General features: G+C 43.2%; 1 protein-coding gene across 4 annotated transcripts in view; it reads right to left on the bottom strand.

Moving 5' to 3' along the window:
- RNF213 (ring finger protein 213) overlaps positions 1 to 19579 on the bottom strand; it is a 52330-nt gene that overhangs the window by 776 nt on the left and 31975 nt on the right. For 3 of the 4 annotated variants that reach the window (XM_072025743.1, XM_072025745.1, XM_072025744.1), the window contains exons 35-66: positions 19129 to 19264; positions 18541 to 18729; positions 17946 to 18085; positions 17345 to 17499; positions 16775 to 16987; positions 16197 to 16378; positions 15260 to 15380; positions 15048 to 15148; positions 14600 to 14779; positions 13809 to 13972; positions 13608 to 13710; positions 12778 to 12892; positions 11691 to 11901; positions 11042 to 11232; positions 10638 to 10766; positions 9723 to 9833; positions 9248 to 9493; positions 8552 to 8633; positions 7954 to 7988; positions 7532 to 7626; positions 6603 to 6765; positions 6099 to 6279; positions 5513 to 5607; positions 4523 to 4774; positions 3964 to 4096; positions 3185 to 3268; positions 2650 to 2830; positions 2327 to 2528; positions 2066 to 2143; positions 1560 to 1757; positions 476 to 565; positions 180 to 358 (exon numbers count right to left, since the gene is read on the bottom strand). In XM_072025743.1, coding sequence (XP_071881844.1) covers positions 180 to 358; positions 476 to 565; positions 1560 to 1757; positions 2066 to 2143; positions 2327 to 2528; positions 2650 to 2830; positions 3185 to 3268; positions 3964 to 4096; positions 4523 to 4774; positions 5513 to 5607; positions 6099 to 6279; positions 6603 to 6765; positions 7532 to 7626; positions 7954 to 7988; positions 8552 to 8633; positions 9248 to 9493; positions 9723 to 9833; positions 10638 to 10766; positions 11042 to 11232; positions 11691 to 11901; positions 12778 to 12892; positions 13608 to 13710; positions 13809 to 13972; positions 14600 to 14779; positions 15048 to 15148; positions 15260 to 15380; positions 16197 to 16378; positions 16775 to 16987; positions 17345 to 17499; positions 17946 to 18085; positions 18541 to 18729; positions 19129 to 19264 — 4735 coding nt within the window. The remainder of the gene's footprint in view (positions 1 to 179; positions 359 to 475; positions 566 to 1559; positions 1758 to 2065; positions 2144 to 2326; positions 2529 to 2649; positions 2831 to 3184; positions 3269 to 3963; positions 4097 to 4522; positions 4775 to 5512; positions 5608 to 6098; positions 6280 to 6602; positions 6766 to 7531; positions 7627 to 7953; positions 7989 to 8551; positions 8634 to 9247; positions 9494 to 9722; positions 9834 to 10637; positions 10767 to 11041; positions 11233 to 11690; positions 11902 to 12777; positions 12893 to 13607; positions 13711 to 13808; positions 13973 to 14599; positions 14780 to 15047; positions 15149 to 15259; positions 15381 to 16196; positions 16379 to 16774; positions 16988 to 17344; positions 17500 to 17945; positions 18086 to 18540; positions 18730 to 19128; positions 19265 to 19579) is intronic. The other variant, XM_072025746.1, reaches the window with a different exon arrangement.

Raw genomic sequence — 19579 nt, 5'->3', positions numbered from 1 at the left:
GAAGCATGGAGGGTGCCCTATAAATAGCCACATATCCTTAATATCAATGCTTGTGCTTTGTGTCCAGCAGAGCAGACATTTGCTAACAGAACTGTTTCCATCACAAGCGTTTTCAAAGAGACAGAGAAGCTTAAGTCAGTAATGACTGTGGGTTGTTCTGGGCTGCAAAAACCCATTACCTCCATAGGGGTCGGAATTCATCCACATTTTTGACACGTTTCAGCTTCAGGATGATCATTTCATGGAGCTCCTGGAGGAATGTTTCAAGCCTTGAGTGAACGAGGTAGGTGTTGAGGAGCTTGTCAATCTCTGGAGTGAGACTAACTTTGTACTGTGCATTGATGTCTACAAAAGGATCCTATAAAATGCAATGAGAAAAAAAAAAAAAGAAAAAAGAACCAAGCATGTTTGAGCAACTTCATCTTAGAGATGAGGAAATACCTGAGCAGACCCTGAGGTTGCCAGTGTATCTTACCCTTTTGATGCGCAGAAGCTGCTCAGATTTGCGGGTAGAGAGAAGTTGCCAAAGGGCTATGCTGTGCTTTAGACGGCATCGTCCGAGGGCCTGAAAGAAAAACAAAGCGTGAAACTGGATGCAAGGAACATATTTTGGAGCCTGTTCATCCCCCTACAGAAGAAGGAACAGAGAGAAGCCCACTAAAACAGAAGCCACGTTAACTGGCAGGGTGACACAGCAACCTGATCGGGTGGGAGATGTCCCTGCCCATGGTAGAGGGGGTTGGAACTAAACGACCCTTAAGGTCCCTTCCCACCCAAACCATTCAACGATTCTATGATGGCACTGATAAACAGTCTTACTATGACAAAGAAGTATATAGAAAAGCTTCATCCAGCAGTTGGGAGTTTATCAAGCCTTTTCAACATGGGCATAAAAGCCTACATGCTTATATCTCCTGATTCCCCATTTTGCCTTCAGTAATCCAGCTTTCTTGGCCATTATGAAAGCTCTGTCATTTTCCCATTCCCTATGTCACACATAGTTGTCATAGCATAGTGCCTTTGCCCCCTATCAGTAAAAAGCCTCTTTTCACACCCCATTAGGAGATAAAACCTTTCCCTACTACCCCTTTTGAGAAGTGCTGTTTTCAGTCCTGTTCAGCACTGGGGTAAACCAGTGTCACTAAAAGCTGGCTCATTATTCAAAGTTTTCCCTTTTCACAGTTTTAGCATTGCAACTAATTATGCTGGCACCCAACTAAGTATTCTCCTTCCTGGTGGTGATGGCAGAAAAGCAGGGATCTGCAGAGAGGAGTTTGACCTTCCACACATCCTCCACTTGACCTTTCTTTAGGGTTTTGCAAGAACCTGCTGAGCATCATGAGCTATTGGATGCTCCCACCTGGTAAACACTGGTTGCAGTGGAAGTGAAAATTGTTTTCTCTCCTGCTGTCAAGTATGGTGGGGAGGAAATTCTAACACATTCTAATTCAGCTTGAATTAGAACTTTTGCTGGGCTTGGAGGTCAAACTGTCAGGATTTAGTATAAACTGGTACAGGTATAATCCTTTAAGAATGCAAGCTTTGCTCTCAGGACTCACCTGCAGTACATGAGGGTTTGTCTGATCACCCATCTGCAGAACGTTTGCAATGTAGTCAGTCAGAAACATTTCTGCATTCTCTCCAGCCATGGCCAGGAATCCCAAGGTAATTTCAATGACAGACAGAGCATCACAGACATCACTGTAAGACTGTAGTTCCCCACTGATTGTGTTCATAACAGAACTGGGAAGAGCACTCTGAAAACCATGAAGTCAAAGCAGTTGCTAGTATTAGTTTAGAACCCTTCCTTACTGCTGCTCAATCTGCAGAAGTCAGGAATGAGGGCATAGCCCCAGATTTAGGAAACTGAAAGTGCTTAACTACATCTCTTTCCTTTGTAAACCCTGACTGACAAAAGACAACCAGTGTGTACATATTCAAGGCATGCTAACAGATCAGCGAGCAGGCCCTCATAGCAGATGAGCAAGGCAGGTGAGAAGATGGGCCTGACACTTCTTGGCGTGTCAGGGGACACATGCCCTGTTTCTCCAGCACAGAAACCCACCTGATCCAGCTTATTCCTGACATCTTTGAACAGCTCTTCGTAATTTCGATCATGTCTGTACACGAGGGTAGGTATTCCCTGTCAGGAGAGAAACCCAGGGTTGTAGAACTTCATTGCTAACCCTGCTACAGTGTCTGTTTGGCTGCAGCAAGGACTGCAGGGCTTCAGACACCAGCCAATAAGTTGATAAGCCTGCAGTTCTCTGCAGGGCTCTGACATCGAGTTGTCTGCTAGCTATGTTTCCTAGCTGCCTCGTCCTACCGTTAGGGTGATGAGCGGCTTCCCCTGCAAGAACTTGCTGATGACTTGCTGCTGGATTCTCTCCAGGTCGAAGTGCTGCAATGTCTCCCCACCCTTCTCCATGCTGTACTGGCAGTTGGATAAGATCAGAGGAATCAGGTCTCTCTCAACCTCGTAACTGATCAAGTGCAGGTCAGCTACTTCTGATGGACTGATCAAGTACCTTCAGAAGAGGAAACAAGTTGTCTCCATTTAGAGTGACAAGCCTTTCTGAAGCAGGGAAAGCAGATTGGGAGCAGGTAATACAACAAGACAAAAAATGCCTGGCTGGAATAGCAACATACCTATCATCTTCTTTGGTATGTTTGTTCACCAAATAGATAAAGTTGTTGTGCAGACTAATGAGATAACTGGCTAAGGCTGTGGAGCAGAGGCCCAGTCCCTGTCGACGTGGCAGAAGGACCTCAAGCGTGCTGTCCATGGTCAAGTCAGCATCACAGTAGCCTTCAGGAAGCTTAATTTCCCCTAAAATAAAAAGCATTAAGATTGCTTGTGGTGTCCCAGAGCTTGCCCCATGATGAATAGCCTCTCTTGAGCCAACCCAGGTCAGGAGAAAGTACAGCAAGATAAATCGACAAAAAGGTCACACTTTCTGTGCCTTGTAGGTTCTAAAGGAAGCATGTTCAGGTGAGTAGGAAACATTCTTCCATTTGCACCTACATCTTTTTAACCTTTAACAGCCAAGGTCAGTTTGGAGGATATTTTCAGCATCTGACAGAAGAAACCTGTACTGTCAGAGGGTACTGAAGGACCCGTCTGACAGGGGGCAATCTTTCATTTCCATCACAAAAAACAATGCTGTGAGGGAAGGGTACTCACCATTAGTATCCAGAGATCTTCTCAGCTTGTTCCAGACAGACAGGAACATGTTAACTCTCCTCTGTAACAGGTCCCTCATCACATCTGAGCAATACCAGAAAGAGGAATCCTTGAAATGCCTTTTACTGGCAACACCATGAAACTCAATAATATAAGAATTTTCAAAGCACACCACATAACCTTAGATAACTGTTCAAACAGACCAGAAATGTTTAAATGTACATTAAACAGTTTTCCAACATTATCAAATTGTGTAATTTGCTGCTTGTTTATATCTTCCTTTATTGAGTGCTTTTGGCACACGCTACAAGGCTGCATGGATCCTTGGTCTGCATGACCTTTAAGAAATCTTCCATAAGTACTTCAGAACAGAAGTAATTGCACTTAAGTGCAATTAAAGGAGTTGTCGCCTGTTTCTGACTTAACAGAAGGGCTGGATACCTATTACACATTTTAGGAAGGCCCAACTCTAGAGCACAGCTCAGAAATTCAACATACCCACAGCTGCGTTCAGGGATTTATCTTGCCTATCTCTGAGCAGAGTCCCTACCTCTTGTGCTTAAATTCTCTTAAAACCACTTGAATTTTTTTTTTTTTAATAAAAACTCTTAACATCAGGGCCTCCAGTATATTTGGATAGGAGTTGAAAGGAAAAATAAGGACTTAAGATTGCGAGTTTAAGAGAAGTTTTCACTTTCATTTTTATCTGCACTATCTAAGCAATCTTTCTAAAGCACTTTTTGTTTCACTAATTTACAGTTTTGGCAGAATCTTCTCACCTGAGCGGGGTTCATTGAGGAAGTCTCTGATCGTGCAGCGCTTGACATCAGCAATGTTCTGAAATTGCCTCACTAATTCTCTCTGAAGAGCCAGAATCTCTGGTAAAGTTTTAACCAACCTCAGTTCTGTTTCCTGGAAGAGGAAAGGGGATTTATGAGTAAAGCTGTCCTTGGACAAACCAGTTTTGAATACTTCTATTGAATTACTTTTCAAATGATTAAAAGAAAAAATACTTTATATATACAGTTCTCAGGATTGAGACTGCAGGAGAGTTGAACCAAACGTACCCAGAGGTCCCTTTCAACCTCAACCAGGTGGTGAGGCACAGAAGCAGGTTGGCCAGACAGGTTTCAGATGCCCCATCCCTGGAGGTGTTCAAAACCAGGATGGATGAGGCCCTGGGCATCCAGATCTAGTGGGTGGCATCCCTGCCCATGGGGAGGGGGTTGGAACTAGATGATCTTTAAGGCCCCTTCCAACCCAAGCCATTCTATGATTCTGTTCTTCTGTGGAGTATTATCTGAACGTTGTGGGGTCTCATCCCTGTATTGCACTCACCTTCTGCAGAAACTTCCACAAGAGAGGGACAGTGTCCTTGGCATTATTTTGCTGGACTATGTGGCCCAGGTTCTCCACTGAAATCCTCTTTCGGCAGCTCCACATCTTGGAATGATGGATGTGACTGTCCTTGGGCAGCTGGGACAGGAAATTGACTGGGTCGCCATACACCATTTTCACTACTGCATTGGAAGATATTCTCTCATCCTCTTGAATTTCTTTATTTAACTTCAGAAGTTTTTTATCCAAACCCTGCAAAAAATAATGGTATTCTATCAGCATTGGCAGCTTCATGCAATGCTGAACCTCCATGGGAGTATATTTCCCTAACAGCTTGATGACCAATTCACACAAAAGTATGTCAAAAGAGAAGATGAACTTCTAGGGAATGCATGTAAAAAAACACACACTGCAGAACAGCTGTTTATTCTCTAAAATCTTTTTTTTTTTTTTTCCACCAACTCATCCAGCCCTCAGGTCTTCCATTCTTTAAATAGCATACGTGAAGAAAAAAGGCAAACAGGATTAATTTGGGGCACCCTTATGCTCACTTGGGCAAGTACTTTCAACTGAACAAAGATAATTTTACATCTGCACAAAATCCTCATAACATAACTCAAGTCTGATTCTCATTTCCACAGGTATAATAAAGTTGGCTGACCCTCTCTCACATACAGCTTCCACGTTTCACATAAAAGAGTCACAGAATAACTGATGTCGGGTGGGACTCCAGAGATCACCCAGTCCAAACCCCCTGCTTGAAAGCAGGGTTATCTACAGCAGGGTGTCTATAATCTAGAGATGGAAGTCATTAGATGACGACAGATTAATGTGGACCTGCAGTTGTACCATAAATAGCTTGCATTTGGGAATAGCCAGGTGAAAAGAGTAGCACAGGTATCACAGCAGGTTGGATTTCCAAAGTTGCTTTGAACTGCTCAACTACTGATATTTTTTTTAATTTTTATTTTTTTACAGCTCATTTCTCACCTCCAACTCAGGAGCAATAACTGTGTCTGCAACAATTCTTTCCCACTTGTTTCTTTTCTCCTTGGTGGAAAGCGTACCATCAAATTGAACTGGCCCTGCAACAGAAATTTAAGAGTCTTATGTTCACAATATTTCAGTTACAAGATAGCTCAGATTCTCTTAGCTTTTAGATGTGACATCCTTGCAAGTTCATATGATGAGCTAAGAGCAACTGTAGAGGTTACAGAGGCTAAATGAGTATCTCAGCCTAGTTGGAGTGTCATCCCAAACTGCACACCCTACTTCAAGTAGCACCTCTGCTTGTGAGCTGGAAGTTCTGTCAATGTATCGTGAAGTCATTTTTTCATTAATTTCTTTCCAGAACTATGTACCAAACCTTACAAACCCCATATATTTGACCAAAGGAGAAGTAAGCAGCCAAAAATTCTTCACTACCTACAGTGAGAAACAAGCCTCAAATTTCTGGATCTCCCTCACCAGCTCAGCTACCACCTGTTGCAAGTGGTCTGTTAGCAAAAATACTAATTGCTGCCCATAAAACACTGATACAGCTCGTAGATGTGATATGGCTAGTAGTTTTCCTTACATTGGCCTGAGTGCTGATGGGGGTCCTTGAGGAGGCTGCTTAGGACAAGATGAAGGATGTTGATAGTCTCATCTACACTCTTTCCCAAAGTTTTTGTCATCTGTGCCAAGTCCTCCTGAATATGCTGCTGCAGGAAAGTTACTGAGTTGCGCACTGGTGGCTTGATAATCTTTTGCAGTGACTGAAGAGCAACAAAAGGAAAAAAACGGGTGTAATCAATAACATCCAGTTCAAGCACAAGGCATGCAAAACTAGTCTAATCAGATAGTCTCTACTCCATCCTACAGGACTCTTACCACTTGTACACATTATGACAGATACGCATGCACATGTGCACGTGCAACTGCATAAAGAAACAAAAAACATTCCTGGGCAAGTGGAGAAGTGAATTTGGGTTTTGCATCTTGAAAGACTTCCCTAGTCACTAGGCAACACGACGAGAAGGACCAGTATCATATAAAGGCAGATTTCAAGTGGCCACTTGGGACTATGATTGGAAGATACCTGAGGATCCTTTGTGGCTCCCAGCAACATTGCTAGATGTGTGAGCAAGCGAATCAGAATGAAGACAACTTGGGACATGGGTCGGTCAGACACTTCCACCATTTCTTTTCTGCGTTGTGCATCTCCAAGTATGTGGCCAGTTTGAGTTCTATCTTCATTATGCCTGCCAGAAAGTATGCATAGAGATTTTTGCTTTGACAGAAAACACAGAAGTAGTCTTTGATACCCAATAATGTCTTTCTGATCTTAAGTTCTCTGAATGCTATAAAACGATGATGATTAAAAGTGCTACAGGGGAATGAAGACTTTCAGTAAGCTTTGTACACAAATAAGCAAACTTCCTTGTTTTTGCTGGTTGACTACTTTTTGTTGGACAACTCTTCCAATTACATTATCAGCTGATTTTCTATGAAAAATGCAATGGCCAACCCTGTGGGGCAAGATTAGCCAGGTTCATGCTGGACAGATGAGAAGCCACTGCCTTTAGACTTCATAACTTTAACATTCTTTATGCAAGGGCTGAAAGTGAGAATCCAGAGAATCAAGGAGGAGGGAGCACAAGTCATAAATCCTGGAGTTTTGGTAGAAGTTCTTCAGTCATGATGAGCCCTCTAAGAAAATGCAGCCTGCTACTGTATGTTAATATAGAACCACATAACAGGTATCTGCCTAGATGAGCAGAAACATGGAAAAACTAAAACTAGAAGCTTGACAGGGTCTTTTTTAAAGCAGTTTCTGCAAATTCAGTTACACCAGCACTCCCCATTGCCAAACCTCTTCCCCCTCCCAGAGGGGAATGTGTGACATAATGAGGAATTCCAAGTGCCACCTTTCAGGTAGCAGCATGAGGTAACACCTTTTACCCTGAAACCACAACAGGCAAGTACTGTAAAATTTTGCACTGAGAAGGTTGATGGATCAAAGCATACCCAAAGGTTTGAAAGCCTGGCAGCGATCTGTGTTGTTCCCCTCCAACTTGGACATGACAGTCAAGACAGTAGCTAATTTCCATGGGCCTGCCACACTAGCAAAAAGAAAGAATGAAAACACTGAATTCCAGAATAGTAACAGAGACAATGAAACAAAAATCCATGCCGTAGCTGGTTAATTTGAATGCTGCTATATACTGGACAAACGATGTCTGCCTGCCTTATTTACTAGGCTTTTTGGTACAATCTGTGTTACAGCAATTCTAAATTTTACATTGCAATGGCAGAATGATTAGTAATCTAAAGTTTATAAAATGAACTGCTGTGCAGTAGAACATAAACAGTAACTAAAATATAAAACAGTTTATTGTTGAAAACACCACCTGCTTAAGAAAAAAACACCACCAGTCTCAAATTCTTACCTCTCCTACAGTGCAGGGGTGGCCATTTGGACATGCTATGAAGACAGAGAAACAAACAGGACAGTATTAGAAGACAGCCATTTTTGAAGCCCCTATTATTTCCTTTCAGAGGCATCATCATATTGAAGCAAGAAATATGCTTCAAGGTCTAATGGAGACCACTGAAATTCCTGAAGGAGTCATAGGCTCACACAACCACCAGAGGAAGCTTTCAGTGCTTCTCTCCTTGAAAGAAACATGGAATGAAAACCTGAAAAATTCTGCTACCAAGTGCCATATAGGCTAGTAAGCATGAATGTTCCCACGCCCCCAGCTTCCTAGTTTACAGTTAAATTCTGCTATGAAAAGCAGAGAACTGAAAACTAGCCAGGAAGATGGCAGAGTGCTGCTCTCCTGCTTACACCTCTCTAACTGCCCAAAGTAAACTCCACGAACAGCTATAAGCTTGAGACTAAACAGAAACTCAGTGCACTTTGGTGCGTTACCCAATACAGATAACTCATGCTGAGGAGTGTGTCTGTCCTCACATTAGGAGTCATCTCATTCAAAAACAAGGATTCTCCTTCAATCTCTTTCAAAGCCAGTCAGAAGCACTTACTGTACCAGTGCAGAGCAGACATTCCTTCCCAGGCCCTTGCCTGAGCCATTATATCTTCTGGCATTGTAGGCAGAAAAGAGTGCTAAGGAAGAAAAAAATATGACAACAATAGATGAATCAGTTCTTTTTTGTAGCAGTTGCTCCTTGTTCTCCATCATAGAATCATAGAATCATAGAATCATAGAATATCCTGAGTTGGAAGGGACCCTTAAGGATCATCAAGTCCAACTCTTGACAGCGCACAGGTCTACCCAAGTTCAGACCATGTGACTAAGTGCACAGTCCAATCTCTTCTTAAATTCAGTCAGGCTCGGTGCAGTGACCACTTCCCTGGGGAGCCTGTTCCAGTGTGCAACCACTCTCTCTGTGAAGAACCCCTTCCTGATGTCCAGCCTAAACTTCCCCTGCCTCAGCTTAACTCCATTCCCGCGGGTCCTGTCGCTGGTGTTAATGGAGAAAAGGTCTCCTGCCTCTCGACACCCCCATAATAATAAGCAACTAATGACATCTAAACCAGTCCAGAGCCTGGTTCTGTGCTAATTAATCCCAACAATACTGAACTAATCATACCTCAGTAATTCACAATTAAAACAATGAGTTGGTGTCTTTTGACATTCAGGTTATATTATAGAGGACCCAGCAGATGCGTGAAAGAACTATCAGTGTGCTGAACTACCGTGAGTTAAATCTCTTTACCTCCATGGTATCTGGAGCGAATGCCAGATTCCTCAGGGGCTGCAGGATGGGGTTCTGCCCACACAGCAAGACAGCTGAAGTATGAACAGCCATCTCAATTAGCGCTCCGTTGTGGCTGAAGCTTTGAGGATCCACTGCCAGAAGAGATGGCAGCTTGTTCGTCACAAGACAAGCTGCAAAGTTCTGCATGTCTGGAGAATTCAGGACTCTGGAGTTCTGGATGAACTCAGTCATAGCACTTATTTGCTGAAAGCACACATTTAAAGAAATAAAACCAGCATGATATCATCCATCAAACTGAGGAGAACTAGCAGCTGCTTCTGCTGCTATGCTATCCTCTGCTCTGAAAACATTTTCCATTTGCCCAGGTCAGGGCATAATCAGAACAAAAAGCTCTTTCACCAATGATTTAAATCTCACTTATCCTTATCAATGAAGCATGTTTATCACAAGCCCCGAGAATCAAGCATCTTACCTGCTGTTTGGGATGAAGATTTGAGTCATTAACTCCATACAGGACAGTGACCTCTCTGAAAATAGCAAGGAGCAGATGGACAGCCTGTACAGCTGGGGAGCTGCTGGATGCCTGAAAAGAAGAACCAATGATACAGTGGAGAAGAGGTGACAGTTGTCACAGATGAACTCTTACAAGGTTTCAGTTTGTTATTGGTCTGTCTTATCAGTCTTAGCAGCAGATTTCAGCAGGTCTGCATTAAAGATGTCCCCACACATGAAGGGGAATGACGCAGAAATCACTGTTCAAGCCACATGTAAATGAGTAATCTGACAGCCTTCAAGCCGATTATGTGTTTTACATCAGAAATTTCTCAATTATTTTACTTATAGCACCTGTGTATGCCTGCCTTCAAACCAAGCCAGCACACAAGTGAAGAAAAAGTCACAGTGTATTCGTGGTACAGAGAAATTCAAACAGGCATTTTTTGTCAAACTTCTTCCTGAACATTTTCATACACAAAATACATAGTGGAAGAAGGTTAGTTGCACAGAAATCACCTGATTGATTTTGTACAGTAAGACACAAGGCTAGGCAGATATGGGCAGGCAGGGAGGAGGCATAAAGCTTCGCCAATTACCTGCCTACTCTTCAGTTAGTTGGTCACAAGGTGCCTGTAATACTTGGCTTGTAAAACAAACTGCTATGATTTATTAGAAGGTAGAGGAGCAAGTATAACCTCAACGTTACATATACTAGAACACACGACAAAAGCACAGACATCTGTGTCTCAGACAGGATAAGCCACAGCAGCTTTCAAAATCCAAATCAACCCAGGTATCTCCACTGGAGACACTGGCAAAACAAATGTATAAAGCTTAAACACCAGCCACCCAGAAACCATGACAGGATTTTGTTGAGGAAAGCACGCTCTACCTTCTCTGCCTCTAGAAGATCCTCAGTCTTGCACTCAATCATGGCTTTCCCCACAGCGTCACGCAGGACGCTGTAATTCTTGCCACAGGCCAGGTAACGATCAATGTGATTAGACTGGCTGCTCTGTACCTGCAAAGGGAAAAGCCCACAGTGAGCATTGTGGACATTAACCAGCCACTGGAAAAGGTGCAATCCATTCCTTGCAAGAACCATTTTTTCCGAGAACTCTGTCATTTCAGCCTTGAAGAGAGGCAGCAGGCAGGCACATCAACCTAAATGGCTTCTCACAACCACTCCCACTGCAGTAAGTCCCCCAAAGCCACACAGCACTAAAGCACCCCAAAGCAGCACCAACTGGAGACTAAGAGGAGAGAACCATCTCCAAGGAGACACCTCTTCCTTACCTGTTGCAGAATTTCTGCTGGGAACACCCAGTTAAACTGTGCTTCTGTGACGAGCTTCTGAGCAAATTCCATCCCATACTGGTTGGCAATTTTCCGAACCAGGTAAACACGATGCCAGTTGTTCTTGGTGAGGCTACAGAACGCATTCACATTCGCCAAGTAACGCTGCTTCTCCTCTGCCTGGTCTTGCACTGAAGAAGAGAAAGCAAAAACACATCCTACCTTGGAAAACTTTTACTGCCAACACCAGCTGTAGCACCAAGCTCCTTTCACTTGTACTTGCTGGCCATGCAGGAGAACCTGAAAGCTCTGTCTTCCTCAGCTGTTTACCCAGAATGTTCCCTCAGCACCACATTTTGATGCTTCATGGACTGTGTTAGCATCTCAGACTATTCTCCACATGCTGATCTTCTTTACTGAGTCAGTGATTCAGCTCAGTACTTTATTTTTTGTTTGTTCTTTTAAAAAGCATCTCTTCCTCCTTTTCAGCTTCCCAGATCTCCCACTTATGTAAAACAAGAAGCCTTAAAGCAATCGTATTTCTGAAGCATCACTTAAACTTCAATTAATAAAGCGTAATGTAGTATGTCCTTCCCACAGTGACTTTACTCTGTCTACATTCCCATCTGACAGCACAATTATCACTTACCTGGGAGCTCATGCAAGTCAAAGAGCAGCTCTGCAGCCTTACTCAGGTACAAGCGAACCTTGGCTACTGCCTGCAGATACTCAACGGACAATTCCTGAGGAGCTTCTCGATTGCTTTTTGGGAGATAGTTATCTGGAAAGCCTCTGTCTCCAGGCAGATAGCTGATATGCTCATATCCAAGACTGCCTTCAGACTTTTCACACATAGAGTCCTAAAGATGGGCCAGAACATTGCATGAGCAGCAGAACTACTCAAGTTAAATATTCTCTGCATTGGTACTTTATACCCCCAGTGCATCCTCACTGCAATAAGCACACTGAGCTTGCACGTTTTCCACAACTCTCTCCACTCCACTGCTATCAGCTCCTTCCTGTGATCTCTCTGGTGCTTATCTTAAACTTCTGCTGCATCAGCAAACACCTTCAGCAATATGCCCAAGCTCTCTCCATATTTCCTAAATGCATAGATGAGCAAGAGTTGTAAGCATGCTGACAGAACACACTTGCTGAAACACACGTTCCAAGATGCAAAACTCTCCCTTTCCCTTAGGGAAAATACACACATGGATCTTACCTTTGAAGTCAGCAATTTAACAAAAACTGTAAGAAACGAAACCCCTACCCTGCTGTCAAGTTCGTTTGAAGCTGTCCGAAGCATTTAAAGTTAGGCAAGGAGAGGAAAGGTAGACAACTCAAACAGCATAGTAATCCAAAGCTTTGCAAACATGAAAGCATCTGTTTTCCACTGCAACAGCTAGAAATTCCCCTGCTTGCTGCACTCCTGTGCTGGAAGTTGAGTCTTATCAGGACTCACTTAATTCTTCAACACTTATGTGATGTATCCAAAGGGAAGAAGAAATTATGTAATGCAGCAAACACAAGCCTTACCTAGAGAAAGCAAGCCTTGTTACTGGACAGCAGGCTCTGAACAGGTGATTTGATACAACTCTTTTGGGGGCTAAGTGGGCAGCTAGTTATGTGCACAAGAAACTTGCATAAAATTGCAGAACTTCTATTCTTAACTTTTTTGTTTGTTTGTTTTCTGTAATAGTTTTGTTGCCCAGGTCTTACTTATCCAACAATCTTACCTCCAAGCAGTTGACAAAAAGCAAGCAGAGTTCTTTTTTATCATTTTTCTCCAGGATCCGGCTGTGCTCTACCCGGGACAGATAATCTTGCACATCATTTTTCACTTCACTGAAGCTACAGGAGAGAAAAAACACTCCCTTACCACAACTGCAATGCTGGTGGCTACTGCTTGTATTCTAAATCATGATCAAACTACCAGTTAAGTCCATGTGACAGGTAAGGATTTCTTTAGATCTGTTTGTAAGACGGAAAAGCAATTATGCTGTTTTTTACCAGCTATCACCTAGCTTCATACTCTGAAATAGGCTTTTATCAAAAAATGACAAATAAGCATTTCTAGAGCATAAATCATCTGCTCTGTTCTACGAATTTGATTTAGAAGACTATCACACTAGAGGCTTGGCTCTTTTACACGTACTGTCTGCAAAGAGATGCTGAAGGAACTTTTGTGAATGAAGAGGTCTGTGTAAACATCCAAAAGATCACTCTTGATTAAATGGCCATGGATCAGGGATCAGGAGCATTACTTTGCTGATCTAGAATATATCAGTTAGTCAGCTATCGTTAAGGCCTCCCAAGCCATCCATGTTCAGCACAGGTTTAGGCTGAGAACAGCTTAGTGGCACAGACTGGTCAGATAGTTCATACAAGCCACATGCAAGTCAGCCAAGTTGCTTGACTAATACAAAGGCACAAGTTAAATTTCACCTTTACTGATCTAAAATCACTGAATAGCGTGGAAGTGAGAACAAACAGGTTGGTTTTGATGATGTCATGAAAAAAGCTGAAACACTCCCCTGTACAACATCCGTTAATTGACTGTGCTCACCTGTACTTCAAGAGGAGCTTCAACATTACTGAGCGAATGATGGGAGTTTCATCTACTTCATCATCAAATGGGGACAGAAATTTTGTGTAGGTAGTAGGGTGAACTGTGGAGATATGGAAAAGATAGGATTGGAAAAGATTGGAAAGAAACTGGCAAGAGAATCAACTCCACGAGGCTGAGCATCAGATGAAGAGAGCTCACCTGAACCTCTCAGTAAGTCCTTGTGAACAAACAGCAGATTAAGGAGCTCTTGGATCACCCCTGTCTCAGGGGGCTCATTGTCCTTGAAACACATGGTGGTAACCACATCTATGAAGAAACTATTGCACCTCTGGCGGAACAGGGCATTTTTTGCTATGGCAGCACTAGGTGAAGGGTAAAAAGCATTAGGAAAATATTCAAATACAGAACCAGTTAAATGATGGATGAAGCACAAGTCTGGAACTAAAGTCTTATATGGGGAGCAGCTGAGGGAACTGGGGCCGTTTAGTCTGGGAAAGAGGCTCAGGGGAGACCTCATTGCTCTCTACAGCTACCTGAAAGGGAGGTGTCGGGAGTTCAGGGTCAGCCTCTTCTCACAGGTAACTAGTGATAGGGCTAGAGGGAATGGTTTCACGTTGCAACAGGGGAGGTTCAGTTTGGAAATTGAGACAGTTCTTTCTCAGAAAGAGCAGTCAGGCATTGGGACGGGTTGCCCTGGGAGGTGTTGGAGTCACCATCCCTAGGGGTGCATTAGGAAAGGTTGGACGTGGTGCTTAGGAATATGGTTTAGTGGGTGCTATTGGTGGTAGGGGGATGGTTGGGCCAGTTTGTCTTGGAGGTCTTTTCCAACCTTAATGATTCTGTGATTCTATGAAGCAAAGCAGACAGGAAAAATAAAAATAAAAAAATCACTCGTTGTGCATGAGTTGACAACTTCAGACATGCGAATCAGAATTTCCTTATACAGCCAGGCCCACTGCAATGCTTCCACCTTGGACAGGAAAAAGTACCTGAGTTCCTCGGAAACTGTTAAATCAACATCCTCAACAGCAACTCTGCAGACTGGACAATGCATCTGTGCTGGTATTAGCCATGTAGTGATGCACTTTTGACAAAACACATGGTAGCAATGCAGGCAGACTGGATCCTTTGGCTCTCCTAGGCAGATCGGACACTCCTTCAAACCATATCTGTAATTCAGGAACAACAGTGACCATGATTGCTTCAATGCTGTCCTACCAAAAATCTTTAATAAGATATTCACCTGCAACTAGAGTCAGAGGATATAATGTAAGACCTGTTGACTAACCACTCAGTTTCAGGGTGTGGAATAAAATTGAAGATATTGTTCTTCATTTGGCTTTCATTGTGTCAAATGCAACACTTTTTATGTCCCGAAATAGAGGCAATACAGACAATATTCCCACTTGACCCTGTGACTTGTCTCAATGTCACTACCTGTAGAGCCTGTGGCTGACTTCCTCCTTACATTCACACAGTACTTTCATCACTGCAACAAAAGTCGGATGAGTCTTCATGTCTGAATCCCGTTGAAAACACTGAAGAAGAAAACGGCAAAGTTAAATGACTCAGCTCTACTACCACAGACAAGAATCCACATGATCAGCAGAAGCACACAAGGAAGGGATAAAAATCACATCTTGGCTTACCTTGGCAAGAAGCAAAGTATATTTTTTCACTAAACTCTCAAACTCTGGCATCAAAGTGTTGATACCAAATAACACGTGTTCTACAAACAGAGACATGGAGAAAACCCGGTTCCAGCAGACTCTGTGGGAAGGAGAGCGTGATTTCAAAAAGTACAATTATGAGATGAGAGCTGACACTGTGCAATGAGTACGAATGAAAGCGCAATCAGGTCACTCTATCTCACTGCTTTTCGTGCTCACCACTACACTTCTCATGCAACTTTTTATGTATGTCCTGTGGTTATCAGCCTCTGAACCACAGCCTGGCTTCTTGTCAAGGACAAAACATGTAACAGTACCTCACACAGGGAGCTTATGGCATATGATTCTGTCCTGTAGTGGAACAGAGACCTCCTGCAGCTGTCTTTTTGCTGCAGAGCAAAGGCCACCACAATGACCTCACTCTTCTACACTTCAAACTTCTATTAAAACAGAAAGTATGTTATTTTTTTTGTGAGTTAACTAAATTTTCTTCACTTAGGTTAAGCTAAACAAGGTCTGTGAGAAATTGGCGTAGTTGCCTTGGCCCATCTTGCAAGAGACAAGACTCCTGTCTTAGATGCAAAGTTCCCCATCTCTCTCAGGCTGTATGCACATGGGATGAAGTGGGACAATATTGCTGATTAATGGCAATTTAATGAGTGCTTTAAATAAGCAATAAACTTAGCTGGAGTGTACGGGATAACACTGCTAGATTTAGGGGAAGCATCTGTGTAAGGACAGAAATGAAGATCTGGCTCTCGGTGCTTAATAAGTAACTGAGCCAAGCTGGAACCTGGAAAGGTTTGCAAAGTATTCATCTGAGAAAAGCAGCATCAGAGCAGCTTTCAGCCCGTACTGATATCCTTATTAACAGCAAGGCAAAGATCAAGATTGTGAGCAGATATGCAGTACTTACTTGAGTTCTTTTAGCAGTTGATGGCATTGACTCCCACTCCTCTGTAAATCATTTTCTTTACAAAGAAATTCAACTGGCATTTGAAGATTTTTCACTTTCTGCAGCCAGGTGGCTGGAATTGCTGTCTGCACTTGATTCTCCAGCTCTTCAGCACACACTATTGCAGCTAACACATCTGAAACCTAGTTGCACACACAGGATGTAAGTATAATGCAGCAGCAGCATGTCAGAATTATTTATAAACTCTGTATTGGGCTCTCAATCTGGTTTGCTATGGCAGGTGTTATACTGAATAATGTTCTACTTGATCATCTTAAGCTCTGGAATTTTCATATGCTCGTGGCTCAGATCATTAGCACACCCTATTAAGCTGATGTGAAAACATAACAAATGGTTTTAAACCCTACTACTAAGAATGATAATATCACAGGCTATGCTTAATACTGAGAATTCTGACTGAGCTTGTGCTTCCCACTTTATTTTATCTGAAATCAAATGGAGACTGAACACAAGCTAATTCAGTGAAGACAGCTCTTTGTTAGGGTTGAGGATCACAAAACGTCTGGTAATGACTCTACCATCTCTGAATGTTGCATTCTTTGTCCTTTCAGCTTCATAAGGGGGCAAACCACATTGGGGTGTACAGCCAGGATCCTAGAGAAGTTCTGCAGACGGCTCTTGAACTGATTGTATCCAAGGTGGACCCAAGGCAAGCATGGCACTGTATCCTCTCTTCTGGGAGATGTTGCTTTCCATTCATTTATACAGGATAAGAAGGCAATTTGCAGACACTGAAAGGTTAGGAAAAAAAATGAATCAAAATTAAAAATATATATACTTTCATAATTAATTTTGGATTAGAAACCCTGACAAAATTATCTGGAAAAAAATAAAATCAGTACTTTACAAAGACAGCCTCAAATAATGTGGCCATTTCTATAGCTGCTCCTATGGAAGCACTTTTCTGAGTAGGGCCTCAGCAATTTCAGCAGCTACTCGGTGTCAAACATCTGCTTTGTGGCTAGCTTGCTGTTAGTCTGAGAGGAGGATTTAGCCCAAGGAGGAGAGATTGACACAAAAGAGAATGTTCACAGCCATCACACCCATCCCTCCATACAGAGTTTGCAGTTCTTGTTCCAGACACTGACCTGCAGTTCTTCTTGGGAGGACACATTAATGGTCAAGACAATGAAGTCTGTGATATAACACTGGAACAGCATCTGCCTTTCTTCCTCAGTCAGAGAAGAGATAAATTTTCCCAGTGCAGTTTTCTGGAAGATATCCACAAACTTCTCAGCTTGGTCTGGAAAACGAGAATACAGAGAAAAGGTGAATATTAGGAGGAAGCTGGGTTTGATACGCTTCTGTTCTAAGGAAACTGACACCTAATCAATCACTGGTTCAGTGCATGCAGCATTCCCCTCATTCAGAAGGCTAACAAAGGATTTGAGGCCAGGCCTTCTCTGCCCAGGCATCATCGCCACGTTTATTGGATCTCAATCTTGTCTTCAAAATGCTGTGGAAATACCAAAAGTTGATGACAAGGGCACAGAATATGCAAGAAACACTAATACTGAGAAGCACAAAGAAAAGCTAGTTGCACAAAGCTCTGCTGGCTTGTATGAGTACGGAGGGACTGAAGGTGATTCCAGGGTCATGGAAAGGTAGAGGTGTGCTAGTGATAGCCCAGAGTTTACGAGGCAGACGGATGGAGCTGTTCTGCATTGTGAGCTCATGCCAAGCACTCACCTTCGATGTTTTGGATGTATTGAGTTTCCAGCCACATCTCGTCCAAATACTCCTTTATCCTCCAGCTGAAGGGCATCCCATTCCCAGCATCAGCAGACACCATCATGCTGTTCTGCACCAGGATTATCTCTGTCTGAGAGCTATGAGATCAAAAGGTTAGTAACATACCAGGCTTTTGCCAGGGAAATGCATTCAGACAACAGAGACAGGAAGCTTCAGAAAGCAAGAAATCAGCCCTAGAAGGGGAAAAGAACTGAAGGACTCATTAACAGACCTCATCTTGCCAACTGCATAGCATTAGGACTTACTCAGTAAGCATCCCCTAGCAAAAAGACTGTAATGGCAGGACATGCAGGCTTCAAGGGATGGGTAAGAAGTGTGAGCAAGCCAGGAGCTAGAGAGCAAAGCCCAGGAGTACTGGAGATAAGGTAGAAAGAAGAGACTTCTGAAGTCACTGAGAACAGCCCTGCCACCTTCAGCACAGCACAGGAGAGCAACCAAGAGTGTTAATCTCCCACATGGATTTAAAGCCAGTGGAGGACTGGGTCTCAGTGCTGCCAGCCAGTTCCTCCTGCTGCTCTCTCCAGGAGCTCACCTGTTTTTACCCACATTGTAAGGGATAGTCAGAAGTTTTGTATCACTGAAGATGAACATCCACAGCTTTGTCACCCATTCAGGTGTCGGCCTGACCAACAGCTCCAGATTGCCATTTCTGTCTATGACAGCAATCAGGAGAGCCAGGAATGGAGTGATCATGTTCTGGACTCGCTTCCACAAGGTGTTCCTTTGGGGGCAGAAAGAGACCAAGAAACCAAGAGGGAAGATGAACAATAATATCTGCAAATCAGGAAGTGGTTGTGCTGAAAAACTGCTGACATTAATGTGTGAGAGTCCTAATGCTACCTTTACAAGGGGGGGGAGAAGAAAACCCCTACACTTCTCTCGCTCATAGCTCGCCTGTAATCCCACTGTTCAATTCAGAGCACTTGTGCACACCAGCATTTCTGTTCCAGTACAGACCATTCAGCTGTAAGTCACCCTCCTTCAGAAGCCAAGAGAAATTCCACCACAAACTGGAGACTGACACTGCAAATATTAAGATTACACAAAACTGCTGTCTCTGCTGCACTGTTGCCATTTCCCTGGAAACCTGCAGGTTACAAGATATTGCTGCTGTCCTCACCTGAAGGTGCCAGCCTCCTGAAGAGCACTTAGGTTGGAAGCCTCCCGAAGCACCCAATTTTTGGAGTAAAGGGAATTTTCTTCTTGTTTCTTCAAAAGGTTGGAGAGACGAGCCTTTGTTATCTTCAGGAAAGAGGCTAGAAAACAACAAGAAACTTGCATTTTCTCTTCAACTGGCCTCGGATCAGAACACAAATATCACACCAAGAACAGCATTTTACAGTTGTTTCACTAATCGACCAGTGGTGAACAGCCAGCTACCAGCCACAGAGTGAAATCCAGCTGACCACCGGTCATAAGTGTGTTTCCCCAGGGGTGGGTGTTGGGTCTTTAATTGGCTCTTTAATATCTTTACTGATGACTTGGATGAGGGAACGGAGCGTGCCCTCAGTAAGTTTGCAGATGACACCAAGTTAGGGGGAAGTGTCGGTCTGGCAGAGGGTAGGAAGGCC

This window comes from Anas platyrhynchos, chromosome 19 (genome assembly GCF_047663525.1).
Source record: "Anas platyrhynchos isolate ZD024472 breed Pekin duck chromosome 19, IASCAAS_PekinDuck_T2T, whole genome shotgun sequence".
NCBI lineage: Eukaryota > Metazoa > Chordata > Aves > Anseriformes > Anatidae > Anas > Anas platyrhynchos.
Note: the sequence above shows the minus strand (reverse complement) of the source record. Positions and strands in the feature narration are given on the sequence as shown.